General features: G+C 43.4%; 1 protein-coding gene and 1 non-coding gene across 2 annotated transcripts; one reads left to right on the top strand and one right to left on the bottom strand.

The window, feature by feature from the left end:
• Positions 1-4,037: 4,037 nt before the first annotated feature.
• Positions 4,038-23,130, top strand: LOC131666822 (uncharacterized). Its single transcript, XM_058939780.1, has 2 exons — positions 4,038-4,591; positions 21,622-23,130. The coding sequence occupies exons 1-2, from the start codon at positions 4,322-4,324 to the stop codon at positions 21,703-21,705; spliced, it is 354 nt and encodes a 117-aa protein (XP_058795763.1). The 5' UTR covers positions 4,038-4,321; the 3' UTR covers positions 21,706-23,130.
• Positions 10,847-10,919, bottom strand: Trnav-aac (transfer RNA valine (anticodon AAC)). The gene has a single exon. It is a non-coding gene; the product is annotated as a tRNA-Val (tRNA).
• Positions 23,131-23,215: the final 85 nt, after the last annotated feature.

The raw sequence follows: 23,215 nt of genomic DNA, 5'->3' as shown, positions 1-23,215 counted from the left end.
AGAGAGCCAGGCCAATCGAGTGCCTTGGCATTTCATTATCGAGCAATCGATAGGAGGAGGACTTCGCTGCCCGAGTTTTGGCTTTTATTTGTCCCACCCTCGTGGGAAATGTAAAGAGACTTTTGAGAGACAGACCGGCAAATGGGAAAATGGATAAGCCAGCTCGCGAGATTTTTTCTTTATTTTTTGAGGGCTTCGACGCATTTTCATATAAGTTTTTGTTTGCCTGCTGCAAAGCGCTGCGCTGCAGTCGTAGTTGAGGCCGCTTTTATAAAGTTTTTATTAATCTTTTACGGGCGGTTCTACTTTACGCTCGAAATATCTCGCGCCTCGGGATACACTTTTTCCACGGGATTTATGTTTGCTTTTCTTGCTCTCTTTGATTAGTCACCGGAATTCTCTAGGTCTCTCTCCCTCTGACCAATTCTTTGCTTTATCCTATTTTTCATGCTTGAACTTGCAACCGAGAGAGCCTCGTTGCGTTCGTCCCCCCGTGTGTTTTTTATTGTTTTTCAAGCTCTCGTTTTAGCTCTTTTCACACAAGTCTATAGTTGGTATAACGAAATCGCCGGTTCGGTTACGTAGATGACGCGCAGCCCCTAGCTAAAGTCGAACGAATACGAATACTTTTCTTTCGAGGAACCTGTAAAAGGAAGAGCCCGTGGGTCGGGTATTTGGATTATACCTGCTGCAGGATGCTGCAGCAGCCCTGCCCGGTGTATGCGACGTGGCGCGCAAATGGACGCATGATGGATGGATACGGATTTGCTCGTTGACATCCGAAGGATTTGGTATCACTTGTTGTTCTGCACAAGCACGAGGAGAGCAAGCTCACGCGTGGTAAACGCTCGCAACGAGAGTGTTGGCTGTGAACGAACGGTGACTGCCTGCAGGATTGGAAATCTCTCGGCCCATTAGATATGAGTGGGCGCAGTGGTTGGAGTCACGGAAAGCGACGGGTCAATGATCAGTAGGCGGGCAACCTGCCGGGCTTGAAAGTGGCCAGGGAGGAGGCTGAGCGATCGATCGATCGCCGCGGCAATTCGGACGAGTGGCAGACCTCTAATTTCGAGCTCGATCGTGCGACACCCGCTGGCCTTAGCTTGACTGCTCGTCAGAGCAGAGGAAGAAGAAACGACTGACGTCAGCGAGCGGCCAGCTCTTTTGCCGCCTTTGTTAGCGCGTGCGCTCGCGATAACCCAGCTAAGCCTCGGGGAGTCGGCGAGCGCGTTGCGCGATTGACGCCAGAGAGCTTCGGGCGTCAATCGCATTTGTTGTGCTGTATGCTGTATATGTCAGAGTGTCAGAGCCCCTGCTAATGACGCTCAAGTTGGCCTGTTCGGCCAAAGTTCATGCCGCTGCGTTCTCGTCGCGCTCCTCGTCCTTTTTGCCTGCTTCCTCTCGCGCGGCTCTTTGGCGGTCTGCGGTCGGCGGCTTCTTTTTTTATACGTGTCCTTTCGCAGCAAGTTCTGCTGGGCGCTGCGCTTTCCAAGTGCCGGCTGTCATAATATTTTCGCTGAAAGTTTTATCAGGGACGCTTTCTTTCTCCTCCTCCTGGCTTGGAAGCGTGCGCGCGGGGATTTCCTTTTCATCCGACTTCTCCCGAGCCGTAAGCAACCAAGGATCTTTCTATTTTACAAAATTTTTCAATTAGCAAAGTTGGCAAACAATTGCCGAGACATTTCCAAGAAGCAGCTCCCGACGGAAACAAGCGTTTATTCGGAATAGATGCCGAGCTATCAAATGTGCAAACGGAAATGTGTCGGTCAACGTAAGCCGATCAATGCTCATCTATGCATCACATAATTCAAATTCCCCGAGTTACAGTAGCACTACAACTTGCTCCTCGGATAGCGTATAAATGGACCTACGTCCAAGATGTACTTATAAATCAATCAATATTTATTTGGAAGCCCTTCGCTTAATTAATTGCTCTCGCAATCGGGCTAACTGCTTAAATATTACGCATTGCTACTTATTAAATTGCTACAAGTAGAAATTCGATCAAGTTCCTTTCAACTCGCAACTCGGACTTGACTATCGTATACCGAACATAATCAGTCTTAGTCGCATTTTAGCATATTTATCAACAGATCCTTCGGATTTGATTCGACAATTTACTTTGATTCTTTGTTGAGTGCAAGTAGTGTCCGTAATGAAATTAGCCAGTCATGTTTTTCTACTGTGAAATTGAAAGACTCAATTGGAATTCCCGAACCCATTGAGTTGACGAGCAGTACGTTGAGTTCGCAACAATTGAAATATGTTGACTGAATGGCTAAAAGATACCAGCAGAAATATGAGTCGGCATTGTAAAAGGACTGATTACCTGGGGAAACAATGGAGCAAAGATAAATCCATCAACATAATTTAAAGATTCATTAGTGTTTGCCAGCAATAGAGGTTTGTTTTCGCTGTCGGGTCGAAAAATTCGAACTGCACACGGACACATAGGTCTCGACGAAAGTACGACGTCGCGCGTTGTCTGTCTCTCGCGGAACTCTTTAATTTATCACGAGCATTGTTGGATCGAGTGTTTTCTAGCTTAATGGACAAGCGCAGATGAGAATTGGTATAAACAGCTCCGGCGCGCGCGATAATGAGAACAAAGCGTAGACAGGACACTTTGTCCGTGCGAATTAAAAGTCCGAATGCTTACGCTCGGGCCAACTTTCCAATTGCATTTGCGCGAGAAGCGACGACACTATCTGCTATTCCTATATACCATCTCAGCCTCCTGCTCTTTTCATTCGCTCTCGCGTGAAAAGACTTTTGTGCTGGGCTCGTCGGCCCCGCCGATGCCAGTGAACAACAGGAAGAACAGGACCGAGAGGCTTCTTCACCGCTCGCGACAAAGTTGCCGCCTCGTTTTGCTCGATTATCGTCCGACTTTGCTTTCTTTCCGACTCACTTGTTCGGCAGCTTGCGTTTTCGATCGTTAAAGCGTACTTGTTGGCGGTGAATTCGGCTTTGCACAGACCCCTGCTCCACTTAGCATCGCACACTACAAACATTTAAGTGGCGTGTGACTTGCCGATTCGGCTGTTTCTTTTCGTCAAATTCTTTCTTCCGTTCGTCTCATTGATATTCGCAAGCTTGCTTGCTACGCAAAACTCTCATCAAGTTGTTCATTCTAAATTCGTGCTGGCCAGTCTAGACATGTTTTATCAATAGCCACCGAATGTTGGTCTAGACGTTACACGAGATCGCACATCATACAAAATGGACAAAATGAAGTCCGTGATCGTGCATCCAAATGAATATAACAGACGGTCACGCGTTCGACGCGAGCTTTTCCGTAGGCAATTAGTGGCTAGGAAAGCAACCGCTCGCATCGCTTGAATCCGTCGTACAAGGCAACAAGGCAATAAGGGAGACAAGAAGGAAGGCAGGCTCTCCGCGCGTGCACGCGCTTTCTTTGAAGTGGCCTCTCAGCTGGATTAGCTGCAGCACATCTCGCCGCCAAGGGAATAGCGAGCGGCTATCGGCGCACACAGCTGGTCCTTCTCTCTGCGCCTCACACACTGCATCTTCAGCGAGTCGACGAGTACAGGAAGGCTACAGTTTAAGGTTGTTCGTGCGTGTAGAGTGGAGGACCGCGTTCACTCAGGCGCTCAGCCAAGTTTTCGAGCAGCCAACAGGCGGATAGGCCGACAAGTTGAGCTCTCGGGCTTCGACGCGTGGGCAACGTACGGGTAATAGGCTTTGCTGCATGCGCACATGTGCAACAATTGTGGGTGAAACACCTCGTGGTAAGGTGGTAAGGAGAGCAATGTTTTATGGAGGAGGTGCGCGATGCTCGCGGGCTCGCGGGCTCGCGAGCTCGCGTTATAAATGGCCATCGTCGAGTACTCGTACGTAACGCGAGACGAGGTGGATTGCGCGCGAGACCGTGCGCCGGGAAATAGATGCGACGGCTGGGGCTTGGCATTAAACAGAGGCGAGAGAGCTTCGGTCCGGAAGCCGTCAGTAAGCGCAGCGACGCCCGAGCGCCACGGCAGCGCGCGAGGCGAACAAAGGCCTCCCCGCGCGGGCCGCGAGTGAGGGCGCGAGTGCGCGAGTGCGCGAGTGCCCAGGCGGCGGCAGAGCGGCACTGCGCAGCGGAGGGCGGCGGGTGCGCGCGCACGCGTACGCCGCCGTCGGCGCTGGCCGGCGCTGGCCGGCGCGAGAGGAGGCACTGCACCTGCATCGGCGCTGGCGCTGGCGGTGCCGGCGGCCCAGTTCTCGCCAGGCAGGCACGCCCGGCCGGCGTTGGTCTACCCGGCCGCGCCGCCCGTCACCCGCCGTGCATCGCCGCGTCCGCGAGCAGCACTGCGATATTATGAGCCGCCGGCCCGCAGCCGAGCTGGAGCTTGCGCGCGAGCGCCTCAGTGGCATCCTCGCCAGGGCGCGCAAGCTCGACGTCAGCACTGACCGAGTGCTCGACAGCAGGCCCGCCAAGCGGCTGATCGCTCGAACCAGCGGCCTGCTCGGCGGCAGGTGCGCCGTCGGGCTCGGCCTGCTCTGCCTGGTCGTCGCCGCGCTCTGCGTCTACGCGAGGTGGCCGACCTTGCAGGACACCGACACCGTCAGGACCGTGCTCAGGAGAACGGTGAGCCGTCGCACTGCCCTTTCCCGATAGCCCGTCCTGCTTCCCCGAGCCGCCGCATTATCGAGCTGTTCGTCGATGCGCCGGCCTGCGCTAGCTGCCGACCGATCGCCAGTCCCGTTCCAAGGCCGAGACCATCGATTCGCACAGCCGCGATTCCTAGTGCCTACGCACAGCTAACGGACAAAGCTGCCTGGCACTACGAAGCAGTTGCGCGCTAATTTATACGACGCGCCGGCGTGCATTTAGAGCAAGTCCAATGCGCTCACGCGAGACATTACTCCGTCGTTGGGCGAATGCTCGGAGTAACATCATTGTTCTCCCGGAACACTCGACAAAGTTGTTTGACGCTAGACTTATCCGAGGAACCGATGGCAATCGTCGGCTATGGCGGGACAGGGCAGTCGTCTACGCGATCGAGTTGTAAAAACCAGAGAGAGAGAGAGAGAGAGAGAGAGAGAGAGAGAGAGAGAGAGAGCGCCGAGGCGCGCGTACGCGATAGTGCACGTACAACACGTGTGTTTACAGACTGCGAGATTTGCACAATGCGCGCGCTATCTGCGAGCGAGAGAGGGAGCAAGCAGGCGAAAAGTCCTCGCGAGCCGCTCTGGATCTCAATTAGGATAAACAGTGCGCTCGGACCACGCTAATTTTTCTCTCCTCCCGCGTTGTCGATCGATCGCTATTATACGAGTATATGTGGATTTTTAATTTCTCTCGCGCCGAAGGATCGAAGAACTCACGGGCGCTCTGGAATTATCGATGAGATTCGTGAGCAGTTTTCCTAATCGCACAGTAGACTTCATTTATTCAAACTTGCCCAGACTTTTTCGATCATTAGCATTCATAATGATATGGCGAATCGATCGTTTGAAAGCTGCACCCACGCCCACGTTATTCTTCGACAATTCGCGTACAATCAATTATCGTGACTGCTAATGCATGATCGAGGCCCGCTAAAATCAATGCTAACGATTAATAATCATCTCGCTCGTTACCCTTGTCCGATTTAATAAAGGCAGTGACTGGCACCGTGTTCGCGCAACCCATCTAATCCGTCAGCCAGTTATAAATTGCTCGTTCGCGGGCGCGACAAAGGGCACCGAATTTTCGCCCAAGCCTCGCGCACGCATCACTGACGTCTCTATATGCTGGCTTCTTTTTTCACACCTTGCAGCATCTACCTTTTTTATTAGATAGATTGCCAGAACGAGATTGAAAAAATGCAAGACGAGGAATATTCATGGAGAAGAGAAGTTGGCAAGCTCGCGCGCTGTGCCCTGGAGGCAGAATACGCGGATACTTGATCGCGTTGACTTTGAAATACATAGCTGACAGCTCTCTCTCCCTCTCTCTTCCTCCCTGCCCCGCGCTATATACGTGCGTCAGCCTCCGGGCGGTAGACTCGTTTGTGATTTATCTTCTCTCGGTCTCGCCGTTCTTTCTCGCGCGGAGAGAGCGAATTGCGATTATTCCAGGAAATTGTTGCTTGTTTGACGAGGGATGCTCGTAATTGTCGGAAACGGCTGTATTCGTTAACGCAATTGTTCCTCGATTAAATGCAAATATGAAACGTGCGTACGGAAAGATGCGTGAATGAGGCTCTCCAGACGAAAACATTCAATTATAAATTATAAATTACGTTTTTATATGTGGCTAATTCTTCAATGATTCCAATTCAAATTAAAGTTTGAAATACTCACTTGTTCAAGTAGAAGTTACTATAAAATTTTTGTGTTTACCACACGATTGTACCAAACGGTTTTGAATCTTCTTACGAAGTACATTTCTTTCTTCTTGGTTTCATATTTTCATATTTTTTAAAACGCATGTTAATTGCAACTGTAAAGTGACATGAAATACTTGAGAAATCATGGCACCCATATTTGAAATTACTGGTTTTGCAATCTAAATTAAGCTGCCAAGAATCCAGAGTAATGTCATGATCGTGACCAATGCGTAGAAAACCGAGAAAAGTCAAGATTTTGGCATAACAAATTAAGATCTGGTGTAATCGTCTGGTCGACACAAAAATTCTATAATTGATCTCACTTGCTCAGACTTATGTTTGAATATGAATATAAATAAACCTGAAACACAAGTGACACAATCATTGATCCCCACGAAAAACTGTAGTTTTATTTTCGTTCTGACTGATTGAAAGTAGCATTTGGTGAAAGTTGCAACGAATGATTGACCACTAAACAATATGCTGAGTTTTTATCGAAGGAAAGGGAGGGGGTGTGAGGATTGTAACAAACCGCGTGCCACAATTACACGTACGATCAACAGGCACTCGAGACTCGTGTAACGAAGACTTGGCTGCTGACGCGGGCGTGGTTGCAGCCGTTTAATTATGTATGTAAATTACACGACGCCTGCACGACTCGGCCGCTCTCGTCAAGCCTACGCCACGTACACAGATCCCTTCTCCGTCCTTTTTCCACGTCAAAGTAGCTCATCGACCGGATTTCACTTGCGAATTTCTAATCGATTTCGCCGCTACGACCAATTATACGAGAATCCCGCTTGGCGCGGGCATATTTCAACACGACTGGATTGGCATTGGATCAGAAAGAGAGGGAGAGACGAAGAGAGAGAGAGAGAGAGAGAGAGAGAGAGAGAGAGAGAGAGAGAGAAAAGAGAGGACAGAGAACAATGAAAAATGTCACGTCCGTAATGCATCCATCAGTGACACGTATCTGTCATCGTTCCGTTAATAGAGTGCTTCGCGTTACAGTCGCACTGACTGATCTACCAATTCACAAAAGTTTATGGGATTTACATTACATTTAGAATAAAGTCAAGTGGGCGTGCAGGACTTGGCTCGTTTAGAAAACGACCTGGACGACTTTCTTTCGACTCATTAATATTCACGGGAAGCCGTAAAATTACAAATAACAGCTGGACCAAGCAAAGGAGCGAGCGATTCCAGTCACGATTATGTGCCTTCAGATCCAAAAGCTCACTCGACTGCGCGACCTCCTGCTTTTCATTAACATCTAGTTGCCCCGTGACGCTTTATGTACTTTATTAATGAGCCAGACGCGACACCTCTATAATGCTACGATTTTCTTCTTGACATTTCACGAAAAGCGGCTTCATTCCGGAGAAAATACGAAAATCCCTTATGACTTTGTGTATAATTATAGTCTTGACAAAGTCGATTATAAAGCTAGCCATAAGATTCTAAACTGAAATTCACAAGTGTATTATTCAACTAGTCCGACTGAGTTCGTGGCCTGCTTTATATTTGTATCGAATTTTTGCCGCCTCATCTGATAATTTAGTCGACACTCTGATATTCCAAAAATATCACTGGAATAAGCAGCGATTCGTCTGCAGTCATTAAATATCGATAGAGCTCTATCGTTAAACCAGTTAGTCTGGAGATGCAGGTGGTTACGTAGTAAAATTAGAGAATTACAGGCGAAAAATTGGCTACGCAGGCGCGTTATCAGTCAATTGCCACGGTCTCGATGAGCATCTCTTAGAGCGTAGTTATTAAATAAGTATGAGTCATCGACGTAAAAAAGTATGGTCGATCGGAGCTTTTCCTTCTCTGCCGAAGAACAGAGTCAGACGGTAGTTTGACGAAGCGTGGCAATGGGCGATATCAAGGGGACGAATATTTTTCATTTTTTGTCATTCCTCCTGGCGAATCTCCTTTTTATGAGCAAAGTTTATTCTCTCTGGAGCTCTCTGGAAAGGGAGTAGTACTCCTTATATAACATTTTTTTAACCTCTGCTTCTTTTATAGCGATATACGCCTCCACCAGCCCTGATGCGACTGGCTTTGCTTGGAGTTGGGGGACTTGATGGAATTCATAATTGGCAGTTTGCCTTGAGGAGAAGTTTTTCATGATATTTTGCGATTTCTCATAATCGAGGATGATTCCTTTCTCGAGGAACGTGCGCTAAAGCCCATCGATCTTGCATCACTAGCGTGCTTAGCTTTTATTTCTTCTTTTGCCGTCAAGTCGATTTTCAAACAGACATACGAAGTAAAATCAAATTCCGCGTTGATCAAATGTAATTGGAAGTTTTTCGATTGACTTTGCACTTGTACTCTTCTAATTAGATTTAAATGAACATACGTTGCAAATAAAAGCAATTACGGCTTATTAATCATGTTCATTTGCATTTCTCTCTGGAATTTCAAATAAATCAGAAATCTCAACTAGGTAACAAAAATATTGTTAGCTCAACTCGTATTAATAGATAAATGCTCTGTGATACGAGTTTATGGTCAATAAAAACTGATATATTTAAATAAAAATTATAACATTTAACCTAAACATGTTACCGAATCAATGTACCGAATACTTATTGGTACATTGAGGTTTTTAGACGGCTTGGAGCTTGCAGCGCAAAATTGAAATAAGCCAGCTTGTAAATATCATTTAATATTAGCGTTGCATAAATACTTCTTGCAAGTGAAATAGTCGAAAGAACAAGCTTTAATAGCGCGTAAATACGCATTGAGAAAATGATCTGTTAACTTATGGAATCGCTTTTTCAACACAGACAGAAAAAAATTAATAAAATAATCGATGGAACGAAGATTGCTGCGCGACCGAGCAGTCTTTACTGCCGGACGGTCATACTCGTAAGCTTTAGAGTTCGGGATTGCTGCTCGTGTCGTCGCATCTGCCTAAGCGACTCGTGCGCGTGGCGCCGCCGCCGGACCTCGGCTATTTCGTTTCATACTCATGATGGCACATCGGCACCGCTTCACCCGCTAGCTCTTTTTCTACTTTCTCGCGCGCAACCACCTTATCGTTATCGCACTTATCTCCATTAGCTCGACACGCTTGAAAGTCATTGCTCGCCAATAAATTAGCTACCCACTTGATAATTTTTGGCAAGCTTCGTGTAACTGCTGCTCGTTTACTCGAGCTACCATTCTGAGCCTGTAACGTTTCTCAGTTCTCTTAGAGGGACGGAGAGAGAAAGAGGGAGACAGAGGTACCCTCGGTAAAAATCTCACAAGTTTTCAAATTAAATTTTCATGCCAACAGCGGAACCTGCTCTGATGCATAATTTATTTCAATTTCAAAGTATATGCACGTGCCCATCTCAACTATATTTCAACTTATAGTCTTATATATTATAAGAATATAGACGATATGAATTATCTCGATAGCAGGATATCTCTGAAATAAAACCGGCCACGATTAGCCAAATTTGCCGCATACGTAACATGCTAATATCGCCGAGAGGATTCAACACAGGTAGCGTCGAAAAACACGACACAGAGAGAACCGGCGATAAGCACAATTGCGTCACGGTCGTAAACTACGTACGCGTAACAGACAGCTGACAATACATATGCACGCAGCACGCCTCTCTAATAGGAATATTAATATTAATGGGCAGTTCGGATCGACTCGTACTCTCTTTCTCTCTCGGGGTACGTAATATAGTTTGCTACGGGCAGGCAGTTCTCCTCAATAATTCGCAACGGGAGTATGGAGAGAGATAGTGCACAGTCTCGTATTTATATGTTGCGGACTTTCGACGAAGCAGGGCACGTTTTCGAGCCGCGTTGCACGCGGCAAATTTTGATCGCGCTCCCAGCACAGAGAGAACTTTATGGAATTTCAACATACTTAAAACTGTGCACTATAAAGATCATTCTTGTTGGCTGTGGTAAACAGTTTCGTGGGATTAAGGCCGATATGTGACTACAAATAAATTATCCGAGTCTTTCTTTTTATCCAAGACGTTAATACTTGTATTATTGTCAACGTTTAAGCGAGATCTGTATTTCTCTATAGATTACATTTATCGTAGTTTTATGTTCGTCGCCATGTACTTCGTAAAGATCATTACTCGAGTCTTATTCATTGAAGTATCTGGAAGCAGTAACCAATACCAGTGGTTTCGATCCTCCGCACTCCCTAAACACACGTATTCCGACCTGCCGTTCAGCCGCTATCAATGGTTCGCCAATATACTTTTGAGTCTCCCCTCGAAAGTAAGGCAAATCGGCCGATTAAAATGAAGCTCAGTTGAAATATTAACTGCCATCGAAGCATTATTAAAGTTACACTGCAAACAAAACGTGTACATCCAATAAGACGAGTCGATTTTCACTGACGTTACGCTATTCGCTATTATAATACGTTCAGGCTGTCAACTCGAAATACATTATTTGCTTGACCTCGCAATGGAATAAAAAAATAACGTTGATTGGTGGTGACGCGAAAATTTTGCGAAGAGTAATTATGGAGAAAGTGAGACGAGACCAAAAATTGTTTTCGCCCGGGATCGAACCGGGGACCTTCCGCGTGTTAGGCGGATGTGATAACCACTACACCACGAAAACGCGATGACTTTTACCCGGCAAATGTAAATGTGGCCTTCATGAATATCATTAAGGCAGTTGGTGAGAATATTCAAATAGCTGGCTTTCACGCGAGCAGCGCTACACACTGATTTGATTAACTTTCACGCTATTATTTTCCTGTTGGAAACATCCGCGCTAAAGAGTCAAGCATACGTGAAATTTTTAATTCGGAATCGCCTGTTATTTTATTGTATTTTCACTGGTTCATCTGTTTTCAGCCCTCGGCTACAATCAATGAATTATTCAACCAAGTTTATTACGAATATGCAATAACGAAATTCAATTCCACTGATTTCTACTGACATCCTACAATCAGGTATATTTTGTTCATCGGTCACGTTAAACAATTGGAAGAATACTCGGCGCAGTCCATTTGACGAGCTAACAGCATCCTTCTGCAGACTGATCGTTAGGCATTGGTATAAGCGAAATCGACTGAACGGCAGTAAGCTATTTGTTTGCAGGAAAGGCATCGATATCAATTAGCGAATGAAGAAGCAAAAAGAAAAGCGCGATTATCTGAAAAAGGCAGTAAATCCATCGCTTATAGTGGCAGCCACTTAAGTACGAAGTGTACGAGGCTGTCTTCTGATAAATAGTCTTCTTAATAAGCTTGAATTATAGCACAAAGGAAATTAATCTTGGAGCGCGCTAACGCGCGGACCCAATTAAATTATCCGCGCGCAGAAGGACAGAAAGGACCGTGAAGAACCGCCCGGGCGCGCGCAAAGTATATAGACGTTCGGAGGGAGCTGAACGCGCTCTTTCATTCCCGCATAGCTCTTTCTCCGACATGTGCCGCATAATTAGCCTGCTGTTTCCAACAGCCTTCAAAATTTATCTAATGAGCAAAGGACCATCGATCGGATCTTACCATCACATTTAGTTTATTGGCCGTGCTACCTGGAAAACATTCAATTCAGCGAGTGCTGGATCTGTCTTGTTCTTTCCGGGCGTGCACTTGGTAAAATTTTCGGACGTTCAGAACAGTTACGCACAATAGAAGTATGACAGGACGTTGTCGGTAGTGCTCGATTGGTTATTGACAAAGGCGAATCCAATAAGACGAGGCGCGCGCCAAGGAAAGCAAGAAAAGCAAGAAGAGCAAGAATGTAATCTGCGCGTCGTACCTTTAGCAGCCCATTGAAAATTGAATGGGAAAAGGCACGCAAAGTGGAGCAGGTGTGCTCTTGCCGTGCTACAGCGCAAGGAAATTCGGCGGCGGGATTCGCTCCTCCTCAAAGCGGCTTCGTTAAATGTTTCGCGCGCGCCGGAAATCCGGGCTGGAGCGAGCTCAAGGCGAACGGAGAAGCACAAACATCGGGAGAGTTTCGAGTGTTTACCGCGTCTTCTCAAATGCGCCTGATTATGCATGCGGAAAAAGCAGCGATAATCAAATCTGGAAATTGGAAAAGTCCCGACAGTCGTAGACGAGGCTGTAACGTGGTTGATCTCCTCCTTCTTCTTGCTCTTCTCTGTTTTCTTTGGTTTTGCTTCGGAGCTCTCTTCATTTTTATTTTTTATCTGCGCAGTTGGTGTGCTCGATATATACCTGCGGTGGCTTATTTCGAGTGGCCGACTCGGACAATACGGAGATTGCGTGCGGTCGACAGGGCGAGTTTATTGGCTGCGCAATGTGTTGGCGATATACCCGCGGATTTGAGCAACGATGCGCTTTCAATCGCTTTCGTTTGTTTTTCGATTGGCCTGCGTCGCGATCAAAGCTATCTAGTTTTGCAAACACGCACACGACCATGTTCGAGGGAGGTGCTAGGTCCCTCGGCGAGTGCAAATCTTGTATACATCCATCGAATTCGTTGCCGCAAAAAGGAAAAATATTAACCGAAATGACGAGCAAACAAAATGACATTGAAAGATGTCGAGGCTCGGTGCGGCTTCGATTTGTCAGGCAAAAGAGCCTCGCGCACTTAAGCAATTCACCAGGGAAATCTGGAGTGCAAACCCCAATGACACTACCCGAATATTCTCCCGTGCGTTTAAGAGCGAACTCATCCATTTCTGGCGCGCAGCACGAAAGCCTCGCGCTTCTACCTACCTACCTACCTACCTACCTACCTACCTACTTGCGCGAGTCGTCGAGATGCATTTGCTGATTTGCTCGCGAGAAAGAGAAATGTCGCGAGCGCGAGCGCGAGCGAATGTACGCGAGCCTATCAAATGAACAACATTTGATATAGCTGCCGTGTATTGGCGAGGCTTTGTTCAAATGCTTGCAAACTGCTCGAGACGCTCTCTGCGAACGCCAACACTGGAATCATTCTGACTTGTGTGTCCGGTGAATTTGTCTTTCTGTTAGCAAATAATCCAATCCAACTGTGGAATAAGTTAGGGAAGGTGAAGCGAGCCATTCGATTAGTTGTAACGTAAAACTAAGAATATTAAAAGTAAGGGGCAACTCGGTTACTTGCTGGCGCATGGTCGTTGTGGTGGCTCTACTTTGTAGACTATAGCTGGACAGAGCAAAGCTGGTATAGTTGGAATGAGCCGATGATCCGATGAAACTGATTATCTTCGGAGAAAACTTGGCGAAACGTTGAGGGCTCGCGGAGCGTGCTCGCTTTAGAAGATTAACGAAGGATCGTAGTGAGCATAAGTAGGAGTGCAAGTATATGGGTGCAGCAGCTGCAGATGTTATTATGGGGCCGTTCTCTCCTTTGATACTATGGAAATCCAAGCGAGGAGAGCTTTCGTTCTAGCTACATATCTTTGAAGAGGCGCGTGTGGATCATAGGATGCCGAGTGTAATATCTGCCGCGACCTGGAGAATGAAAGCCTCTCTGTTTTAGCTGTAAAGCCGATTGTTATTCCATGCGGAATAGCGAAATACGTGCTGGGATCTGCAGCTTGCAGCTGCGTTCTTTCTCTTGCTTGTGCCATTTCAAATCTTAATTATTTCCATGTAATATTGTTTCCGCGCGTTACCATTTCAATTACGCCTCTTGTCGCTGTGGAAATCATCTCTTGGTTACGTCTCTGCAGCTGGATTTATTACTTGTTGCTCACTGTTCTTGAATGTCGTGAGCGTTAGTAATGTTAATCAGCAACATACATCTGATCGAACAATTTCCCGTTGCGCGTTTACTGTTGTCTATAAACAAAAACTACGGTAATAAATTTAATAATCATTTCTTTCATCTTTGATTTAATATTCTCGGCGCCAAGGGAAACTCGTGCGATTGGCGTTTATCGTATCGTCGAACGATGCAAAACAAAAGTTTCTGTATTGAGAGAGAGAGAGAGAGAGAGAGAGACACAGACAGACAGAGAAAGCTCGCACTCCATCACAATTATAACTTTTTAATGGTACGTATGATTTTCGCGCGATGTCGCGAGCATAAAAAACTCACTCTATACTGCTGCTGCTGCTGCTGCGAGAGAGAGAAAGCAGATTTCCTCGCGAGCTTTGCATAATAAGCGATGTGGCACAATGTATTCTCGTTAAAAAAGTTAGGCAAAAAGATGGAGATTTAACTTGATTAAATCACAGAGCGGCAAGCATGGTAATTTCTTTGCCATACAAGCTGAATCTTACAACAAGCGCAATGCAATTTCACGCTTAAAATGCCAGTGAAAAAGAGGACAAGAGGGCGTAATATTGTTGAGACTAGGCGTAGCAAGGGTCCTTGTATAGCTTGATCAATCGTTCGGCAAAGAAAGAACAATCTTTGACAATCTTTTCCAAAGGCATTTTGCCACTGACCTACATAGTTTTGACGCGTCCACGTCTTGAAACGGAAGCGCATTACGTTCGCGGTAAATTCGCGTGGGCGCGTATATAGCTGTAGTTGAATAACCTCACGTAAATCCATTTCTGAAATGCTTTTACCGCGATGGCTGAAAGCGCATTGTTTGCTCTCGAGGCTGTGGATGCCAGCTCTCTCTCTCTCTCTCTCTCTTCCGCGGTGCCTTTGCCGGCTTTATAATGACGTTATATACGCCTGTAGCTCAAGCTTTTTAATTTTCGCGATTCCTTTGCAACGATGTACGCGTGCATGACATTACTACATTGTTGGTGGACTTTGTTTGGGGAATGGAGGAATGGAATCCAATTTAGCTTGCTTGACATCAAAAGTTTAGTTTGAAATCTTCAGTTACATTAGTTAAATTTCGCTGTGTCAAATAATTGGATACTTCGGTCGATATAATACGCAGCGCCGAAACACATCTTGCATTCTATTGAAACCTACATTTCGATCTTGGACGCTGAGAGAGCGAAAGCAGCCCGTTTGCGCAGGCTCGTCGGTATAATGTCCGCGCGTACGTAGGAATATCCCACGACCAAAAACGCCAATGAGCTCTTGCTACCCCAAGAGAACCTATAGCTATAGGCACGCTCGCGCGACCAACTTATGCATTTGAGCTCGTTAATCCGCGCCCGTGCGCACGGCCAACAGATCTCCGCCTGCGCTACCTCAAATTTCGTTATATTACAAATTTGAACTTTTGACTAATGCCAACGGCACGTCCCTGACTCTGGCATTACGTTATTGGGTCGTAAAAAAGTTTGAATGTTGGACGGAAGGTTCTTCGTTAGTGTTATGAATGGCTAGAGCTTTCGTCGTTGTCGGCTTTCTTTTCGTACGTGCTCCATCCTCTTGCATTTTTATTGTCTTTGTGCGTTTTTACCATACACATTTTTCATTTATGTCCAAAGTTATATTTTGCCACATACTCAACTTGTCGTCTTAGCAAATACTCACAGGGACAAAGCGCTTCAATGAAAATGCATATTTTTTCTCGGATTTGTACGCTATCGATCTTGAGTACACACTACGCACGCACCAGGTAAAAAAGAGTGCATTCATTTTTCGCTAAATAGCACGAAGCTCCAGGCTGCGCCATGCAAAGATCACAAGCCACTTGATATACGGTGCATGCCTGCAATGATTTCAGCTCAACCGTACAATATTTACAGCCATGATATTCTATTAGCTTTAGTGTCCAATAACATTTACAAACCAGCTTCCGGTACACTGACAAAAATAATCTAACAAAATTTACTATAAAAATAGTAAAACTAGGACATACTCGAGTTCATAATAAAATTTAATATATTTGTAACAATTATTGTTATACCTATTTTAAAGATTATTATAAAAGTAAGAAAAATTACTATGTAACATATATAGCCATTTTTTTTCGTAATATAGCAATTTTTACCACAGTCAGAGTATGCCATAGTTTTTCTACGTTTTATAGTAAATATTACTACAATTGTAGCAAATTTTATTATAACATTTCTTTTAGTGTAGCTTTCCAAAAACTCTATGGCACAATGTTTTTTACTATATATAAGTTTTATTTATTTAACGCCTATTACAATGGGAAATTAATTAGATGATGTACTTAACGAAGTTACAGGAATTTTAGCGAAAAATGAAGGTCCAGGTTTAGTACGGCTCTTTTCGAAATCAATAACAATGTCTATTAGTATTTGTTTACTATATTCTAGACGAGTGACGCTAATTCGCTTTTTAAACGAATAATTATTTTTGATTTTTTAAACATAAATTCAATGGTAATGTTTTTGCCCCCAAGGTTGCTGTCATTCTAGATTAAATGCGCATAAATGTATCTCGTTATCTAAATTATAATAATATCTAATCGAAGATCATGCTACTTGGGAATTGCTTAATGCTAATGTGGAAATAAACGCACGTGACAAAACTGACGATACATTCACTCTTTATATTGCCAATGTTTTTGAACAACATTCAAATACACTTCGAAATAGTAAAATGTATTATGATATTTAGTTTTATTTTTAGAACAATATTATTCTTTTAATTAATTTTCAAGTAATCGCAATCGTACTAGATGATTCTCACTTCGTATTGATAGTAAAGATACGATACTAAGCTTTCTATAGCGTAGTCGGTGCCATCAGCATTAATTGCATATACTATTTTGATACTAAATATCACATTAGCTCTTCTGTAAAATGTATGACTATATGACGGCTACCACGCTTGTACTTTGCATTATGCTTCAGATACTCATATAAAACGTACAAACACGAAAGACTGATACTAGATGACTTTCTTCGACTTTTATTTTGTTATAGTTGATCGAATCTTGTGATCGATACGCTTAACTTGTTTAGGGTATTGTGCATTAATGGTCACGTTTGAGCTCTTTTATAATAAGTTGTCGTGTTATTTATTACCGTGCGAATGTGAATATTTTTTTGGGAGCTCGTGACAATTTCACGTGGTCTTCGCTCCGAAACTATCACAACACGATATCTGCAAGAATCTCTCGTTATATCCGGAAAAATATCGTGCACATCAACGTATGTATACCCTTCTAGACGAGAACCAGAGCAGAAACTGCTGTCAAAGTTGCTGCTGTTGTCGAAGCTGCTACCGAGGCTACTATTATCGACGCTGCCGCTACCATTGAGAATCCTAGCCAATTACAACATCCAGCAGGCATCTCTAACCTTACAACTTGTGATCTGGTCCTCGGGTTTAGTGGCGATTGATGTAAGCCAGTTAATTGATCGCGTCTTGCTTTTCAGAATAATTATCGTGGGCACTTAACGAGACACGGAATGACATAGACGCTTTTTGACAACAATTGGAAAAACTGCGAACGGACCCTGAGACAGAGCTTAAAAGATACTATCAAAATAAATCCAAATTTGAGAGCCAATCTAAAAAGGTAAATTAATAAATTAAAAGATATCATATACTTGACCTTTATTCATGCTAGGAACAGATCCAACGAAACGTCTACGATATATAATGTTTTTTTAATTTATTAATTTACCTTTTTGGGTTGGCTCTCAAATTTCAATTTATTTTGATAGTATATGTACATCGAGAGTGAATATGAATTGTAATGTTGAGCCTAAAAGAAATGTATGAGATTGGTTTAGACCATGTACAGTCCGCATTACTATAAGAAAGCTTTATTAGATAAGTCATAGTCAAAAGTTTATAGTCATGTGAGAAGATACAATGTAGGATTACATTGAAAAGAGTCCAATTCGATATCTTATGTCCTTTCTTAATTTCTTCTTTAGAAAATACAGTTTTATAGTTCTTAGTTATAAGAAACTGCTTGACTAAATCGGTAGAAGCTGTTCCTCTATCTAATATGAAATCAAAGACTCTTTTGCGAGGTATTAGAAGTATATACTTTGCAGCCGGCTAGCAGAAATCTTGTATGAAAGTTTACATGGAAAAGAAAAGCTAACTTTTAGGGTATAAACTTTATTTTAAATCACAGCATACTATAGAACAGCTCTTTAAAAATAAAGTTTTGTATATGAAATACAATGAAATAAAGTTTAGTCATTTATATGCAAACTTAATAAAATCGTCAAAATTTTATGTTTGTGTGTGTGTGAAAATAGATAAAATATGTATCTTGGTACCTCGGGGATTTTCTTTTTTTGTGTGAAATGTGTTTATTAAAAATATCCAGTTAAAAAAGACAATTTATTTGTAATAAGCTCAAATAGTCTCAATTTATCTAAAAACTAAATGTTATTTTTCCAGACAAAATAACCGAATGAGCAAATGACACATATACGCGACGTATTTATTTTTATAGTATATGTAGTATTGCATGTTATCCTTTAGTAGTAGTCCTTGGCGTGACACAAACTCGTTATCAGTATCACAGTCTATGATTTGGATAACTTTAGCTAGGCAGCCCCAAAGTTCACGGAACCACGTGCGTCATCCAAACTAATCGCGGTATCGCGGATCCACGAGCACAGAAAATATCGTAGTATCTCCTTCTCTCTCTGTCGAGGTCTTGCCTCGGGACTTGATATACCTACAGCTTGTTGTAATTTGCAGTGGTAGTATTATGCTATGTCGCAACTGATTTACTGATTATCTAGTTGGCAAACTGTTCGTCTCAAGTACATTTCGAACAGGATTTTTCGATCGTATTTTAGAAAAGATATTACATATCAATATAAAAAGCATCCGAAACTAAAGATGATTCGAGATAAATATTTTCATTCAATCATGGTAAATAAAGATTACAGATCTGAGTAATTATTAGACGCGGTCGTGTGACGATTGATTTCGTTTGTATTACATTTTAATCTTTGCCAATCACATTACTATGAAATTTAATCTTCGAAATTTGATAATTTTATGAAATTCCAGCAATGTATTGCGCAACTATACATGATTCGCAATAGTTTTTGTCAGCATTTACCTTCTGTATCTCGCAAGTAAATTATCTAGTTCAACTTTCGTAAGAGTAATTTCAGAAGTTAGTCAAGATTAGTAAACTTAGATTCCGTAGATAAGGAATATTCATGCTACAAGTTATAGCGAATTCACCTAATTAGACTTTGTAAGCCCACGAATCTGATTAGGAATCCTGGCCAACTTACAAAACCACCAGGCGATGTTTTTCAAGCTAAGAAAAATATTCAATCTCTTTTTTTATTCCATCTAAAAATGAAAACATTTGTTTGCTTTTCTTCTTAATCTCTCTTCAATTCCCGTTAGGCTCAAAACTAATAATGTCGCGAGTTTCATATCCGTAATACCAAATGCTATTAATCGTTTCACTTAAAACAATGTCGCGCCGATATGCATTTATACGTGACGCCGCTGCTCTCCATCCCACTGTAAGCACAGCCTCGGGCGAATTGTCGCCGGAATGATTCCCAATCGTCACGAATGCCAGAACGATGTCAAAAGAAAATGGATTTTCCGTAGCTAGTAATTTGTATAACTATAATTTTTTTCATTGCTTTACAAAGAAGTCGTTAAATAATTTTTAAAAATATGTGTGTGGCATATGCATTTGTGGTATTCATTTCTCTTGAACTGATCACAAAGGACAAATGACACGAAAAACTCACATCTAATCTCGAACACTGCATTCGAAAGTTGAAAAGAACTGCTAAACATTCACTGATAATGAACGACTTAAGACCGCTTACCTATAATCAGTCATTAATTCAGTTACGCGTGGAACTGGCTCTCGGTAGCATGTCACCAAGCCACACACAATATTCAAATATGAATTTTATCAAACATTACACATTAGTTGAGAGCGTGTCTCCCAAGGGTTTCCCGTTCAAAGCGCACGTTCGCATTCGATGCTAGCTCTGACTAAAAGATGGCTCGACAATTTTTTCGACTTCCACTCTCTCTCTCTCTCTCATTCTCCCTCGCTGTTCTATATCTACAGATCAATCGGTCGAAAGGCAATTTTCATAAAATGTTCAACCTGTTGCTTGTCACACTCGCGCGCATATCTTTCGCTGTCCAATTCCAATTCCAAGCGCAATTGAACTTTCGTTTTCTTACAATTATATCAAATTGTATTAATTCATTTGTGAATGCATCTGTATATATTTTTATTTTTCTTTATCGATATATATATAAGAATTTATAGATGGCTTGATGCCTTTGAAGTCCACTGGGAAATCACCGAGAGACGCAACGCTTTTACGCACAGACCGAGAATATTTTTACGTCTGCGTGCACACTCGACAGGTTTGAATTTTCAGTTCCACTTTCGGAAATTCACGCTTCATTCTAACGGATGAGTTTTACGTTCATAATAAAAATAGCGAAAAGAATACAGAAACAGTCTAATTAGCACTCGCGTTTAGTACGGAACTCGTATCGCTGAAAAAATTATTTATCTCTGTTATCTCGCGTATATTTTCCTCTCTCCCCTCGACTCAATCCCACGGGAAAGGAAAGAGAGAGAGAGAGACAGACAGAGATAGGTACACGGACGGGATGAGGAGAATGGATGCATAACCAGGCATGCGGGCGAGATATGAGTCGTTGACCATTTTAAATATGACTTTCATGGGACTAAGCTGTCGACACGATTCCTATGTTGTGCGTGTTAAAAATGTAATTAACGGTTCTAATTTTAGGCGAAATTAATGCACTAATTTGACATTATTTTATGAATTTGTTTCGAAATCATACATCCATCGGTACCGGTCGATTCCCGTTTGAGTTTCTTCGTTAGAAAAGAATTTGAGTCAAGAGGCTTTTCGTTCTCGCACATGTGAACGAAGTGTATAGAAACGTTTAAAGACTTGAAAGGACCTTTTTTTCTTGTTCTTGCAGTGATGGGCGATGAGAAACCGTGAAAAGGCCTCTTTCAAAAGGAGAGAAAGCAATCAGATAAAGCAAGCACGCGAAGCCTTTTTAAAATGGCAAAGTTAATCCCGAGCTGGGAAAACTCTGACCGGACTCAAATGTTCTTGACAATTGGAAAAAGTCATGTTGGCCTTTTCCAATTTAGAACGGATCCAATTTAACAGCCATTCATATTCAGTTCTAAGATTGGGCACCGAAGTGATTTTATCGATGAAACGAGCTGATGAATACTCGAAATCTACGAGAAAGATCTTAGCCTAGCAATAGCTATGATTAACTGATTAAAAATAGCTATAGCAATTAGCATTATTTTATATGTAACTGGTACAAATATTAGAGTTGAAAAGTGTCATTTATCCAATCTGTCTGTGGGACTTTCCAAGTTGCACTGTACGCGCAAGTCCATAACTTAGCTAGGTCCTCATATTCCCTTCGCCAGTAAAATAAGAACAAGCAACCCCGCACTCTTCTAACAATTGTTTCTTTTTTTGCTCGCGCTCGCGAGTGTCCAACTTATGTTTCACGTTCTCTGTGTTATTTTTTGTGTGTTGCAGTGCGGTAGCGGAGACATAGCCGACAGCGTGGCGGCAGCCCTGCTGCGCTCGAGTTCCTCGACGGCCCAGGACGACTCGTGCTAGTCCTCGTCCACAGCCAACTTCTTGCCTCTCGATCAACTTACTCTCCTCGGCTGGAGAGATGATTCCGACTGCTCTGGAACTTGTCTGCTTGCCAGAGACAGGCCGAGACCGACAATTTTTTATCGATCCCTAGCCTCCGCCCACCTTCACCCACCTTCGCCCATCTCCGCCCACCTTTGCCCACCTTTGCCCACTTTTGCCCATCTTTGCCCACCTAGCCCTCAATCCAATACTGAATTTCTTCTTAAATTCTTTGTGAGCCGCGCTTGGACTACGACAAAACTGTCTGTCCTGTCGTCGCTCTCAAGAGTTGCAATAGACTGGCATATTTTACCTTAAGATAGTTGGTGGCGCCGTGACGAAGCTTCGACAGTCTAATGATGCATTTATGTTGTGCGAGGCAATCAAAAGCAAGAGCCAGGAAAGAAGCCTATGTTGTAGGCGTAATTATTATGCATAAGATAGACCAAACTAATAAGTATATAGAGACTCGAAGTATGCGCTATAAATAGAAGGACAGCTGATCTTGGAGGCTATTTGAGAAAAGTTTAACGAGTAATTAACGCTCAGCAGGCGCTCTACTGACGCTTGCTTGCTTCAGATTTTATAGCGCGAGAATGCAAGCAAAAAGTACTATTGGAGCTTATTTATTTGTTTCTTTGAAGAATAAGAATCTTTATTGAAGAAGCAAACTGTTGCTTCTCCTCAAGTAAAGCTTGCAATCTAACAGATGGAATTTTCATAATTTGCAAGTCTCGAGGTAGCGGCAGTGAGTGGGCCTTTATAGGAAAGTTTTCTCATATGATGTAAACGGATTTAAAAGCGTCGAAGAAAAGAGCAGCTTGAGCCTCGTGCGCGCGCCAACGAAACTATGCCGTCACTAATTTCATATTACAGAGTAACGATTGGCGTGGCTGGAATTTCATTTCGAATTCCCTCTGTTCTTCAGGAAAATCCGTGCGAGCGAGATTTAATTAACTCTTTCTCGTTCTCTTCTACAAAAGCCACTGCTCGAGAAGTGATAATTTGTCGCTCGATGCGCGCACAACCACACGCAATCGTGCGCGCGATTACGAGTATTATGTATAAAGTCGTATGATAAGGTGGGACGATCTCAAAAACCAAAGTATAAATAGCGACGATAAATTGACGAGACACGAAAGATTTATCGGTACATATCGCCAACTGGAAACAAGGAAACACTCAAACACGATGTGTTGATCTCACACGGGTGGTCGATCGCGCGTCACACGCAACGGGCGACCGACTCGATGTACAGAAGATCCTGCGCGACTACTCGTCTTAATCGATAAGATATGTTATTGTTGTAATAATATGTGCGCCAAGGCTACGTTAGATAGCCGATATGCGCACTCACAACGAATGTAATAAATGAATATTATCTTTCTTTTATAAAATGTGAATTTCAAGCAAGTAATTCATCTTGATAATTAATCTGTAAGCCTTCCAGCTCACTAATCCCCGTTTCCTCCATTACCAATCAAATTTT

This window comes from Phymastichus coffea, unplaced genomic scaffold (genome assembly GCF_024137745.1).
Source record: "Phymastichus coffea isolate CEN01 unplaced genomic scaffold, Cenicafe_Pcof_1.1 PCOF00061, whole genome shotgun sequence".
NCBI lineage: Eukaryota > Metazoa > Arthropoda > Insecta > Hymenoptera > Eulophidae > Phymastichus > Phymastichus coffea.
Note: the sequence above shows the minus strand (reverse complement) of the source record. Positions and strands in the feature narration are given on the sequence as shown.

Excerpts from the sequence above, each read along its gene's own strand:
- LOC131666822 (XM_058939780.1), top strand. The coding sequence starts at position 4,322 with ATGAGCCGCCGGCCCGCAGCCGAGCTGGAGCTTGCGCGCGAGCGCCTC. Across the intron at positions 4,592-21,621 it reads GGACCGTGCTCAGGAGAACG|TGCGGTAGCGGAGACATAGC; the intron begins GTGAGCCGTCGC and ends TGTGTGTTGCAG.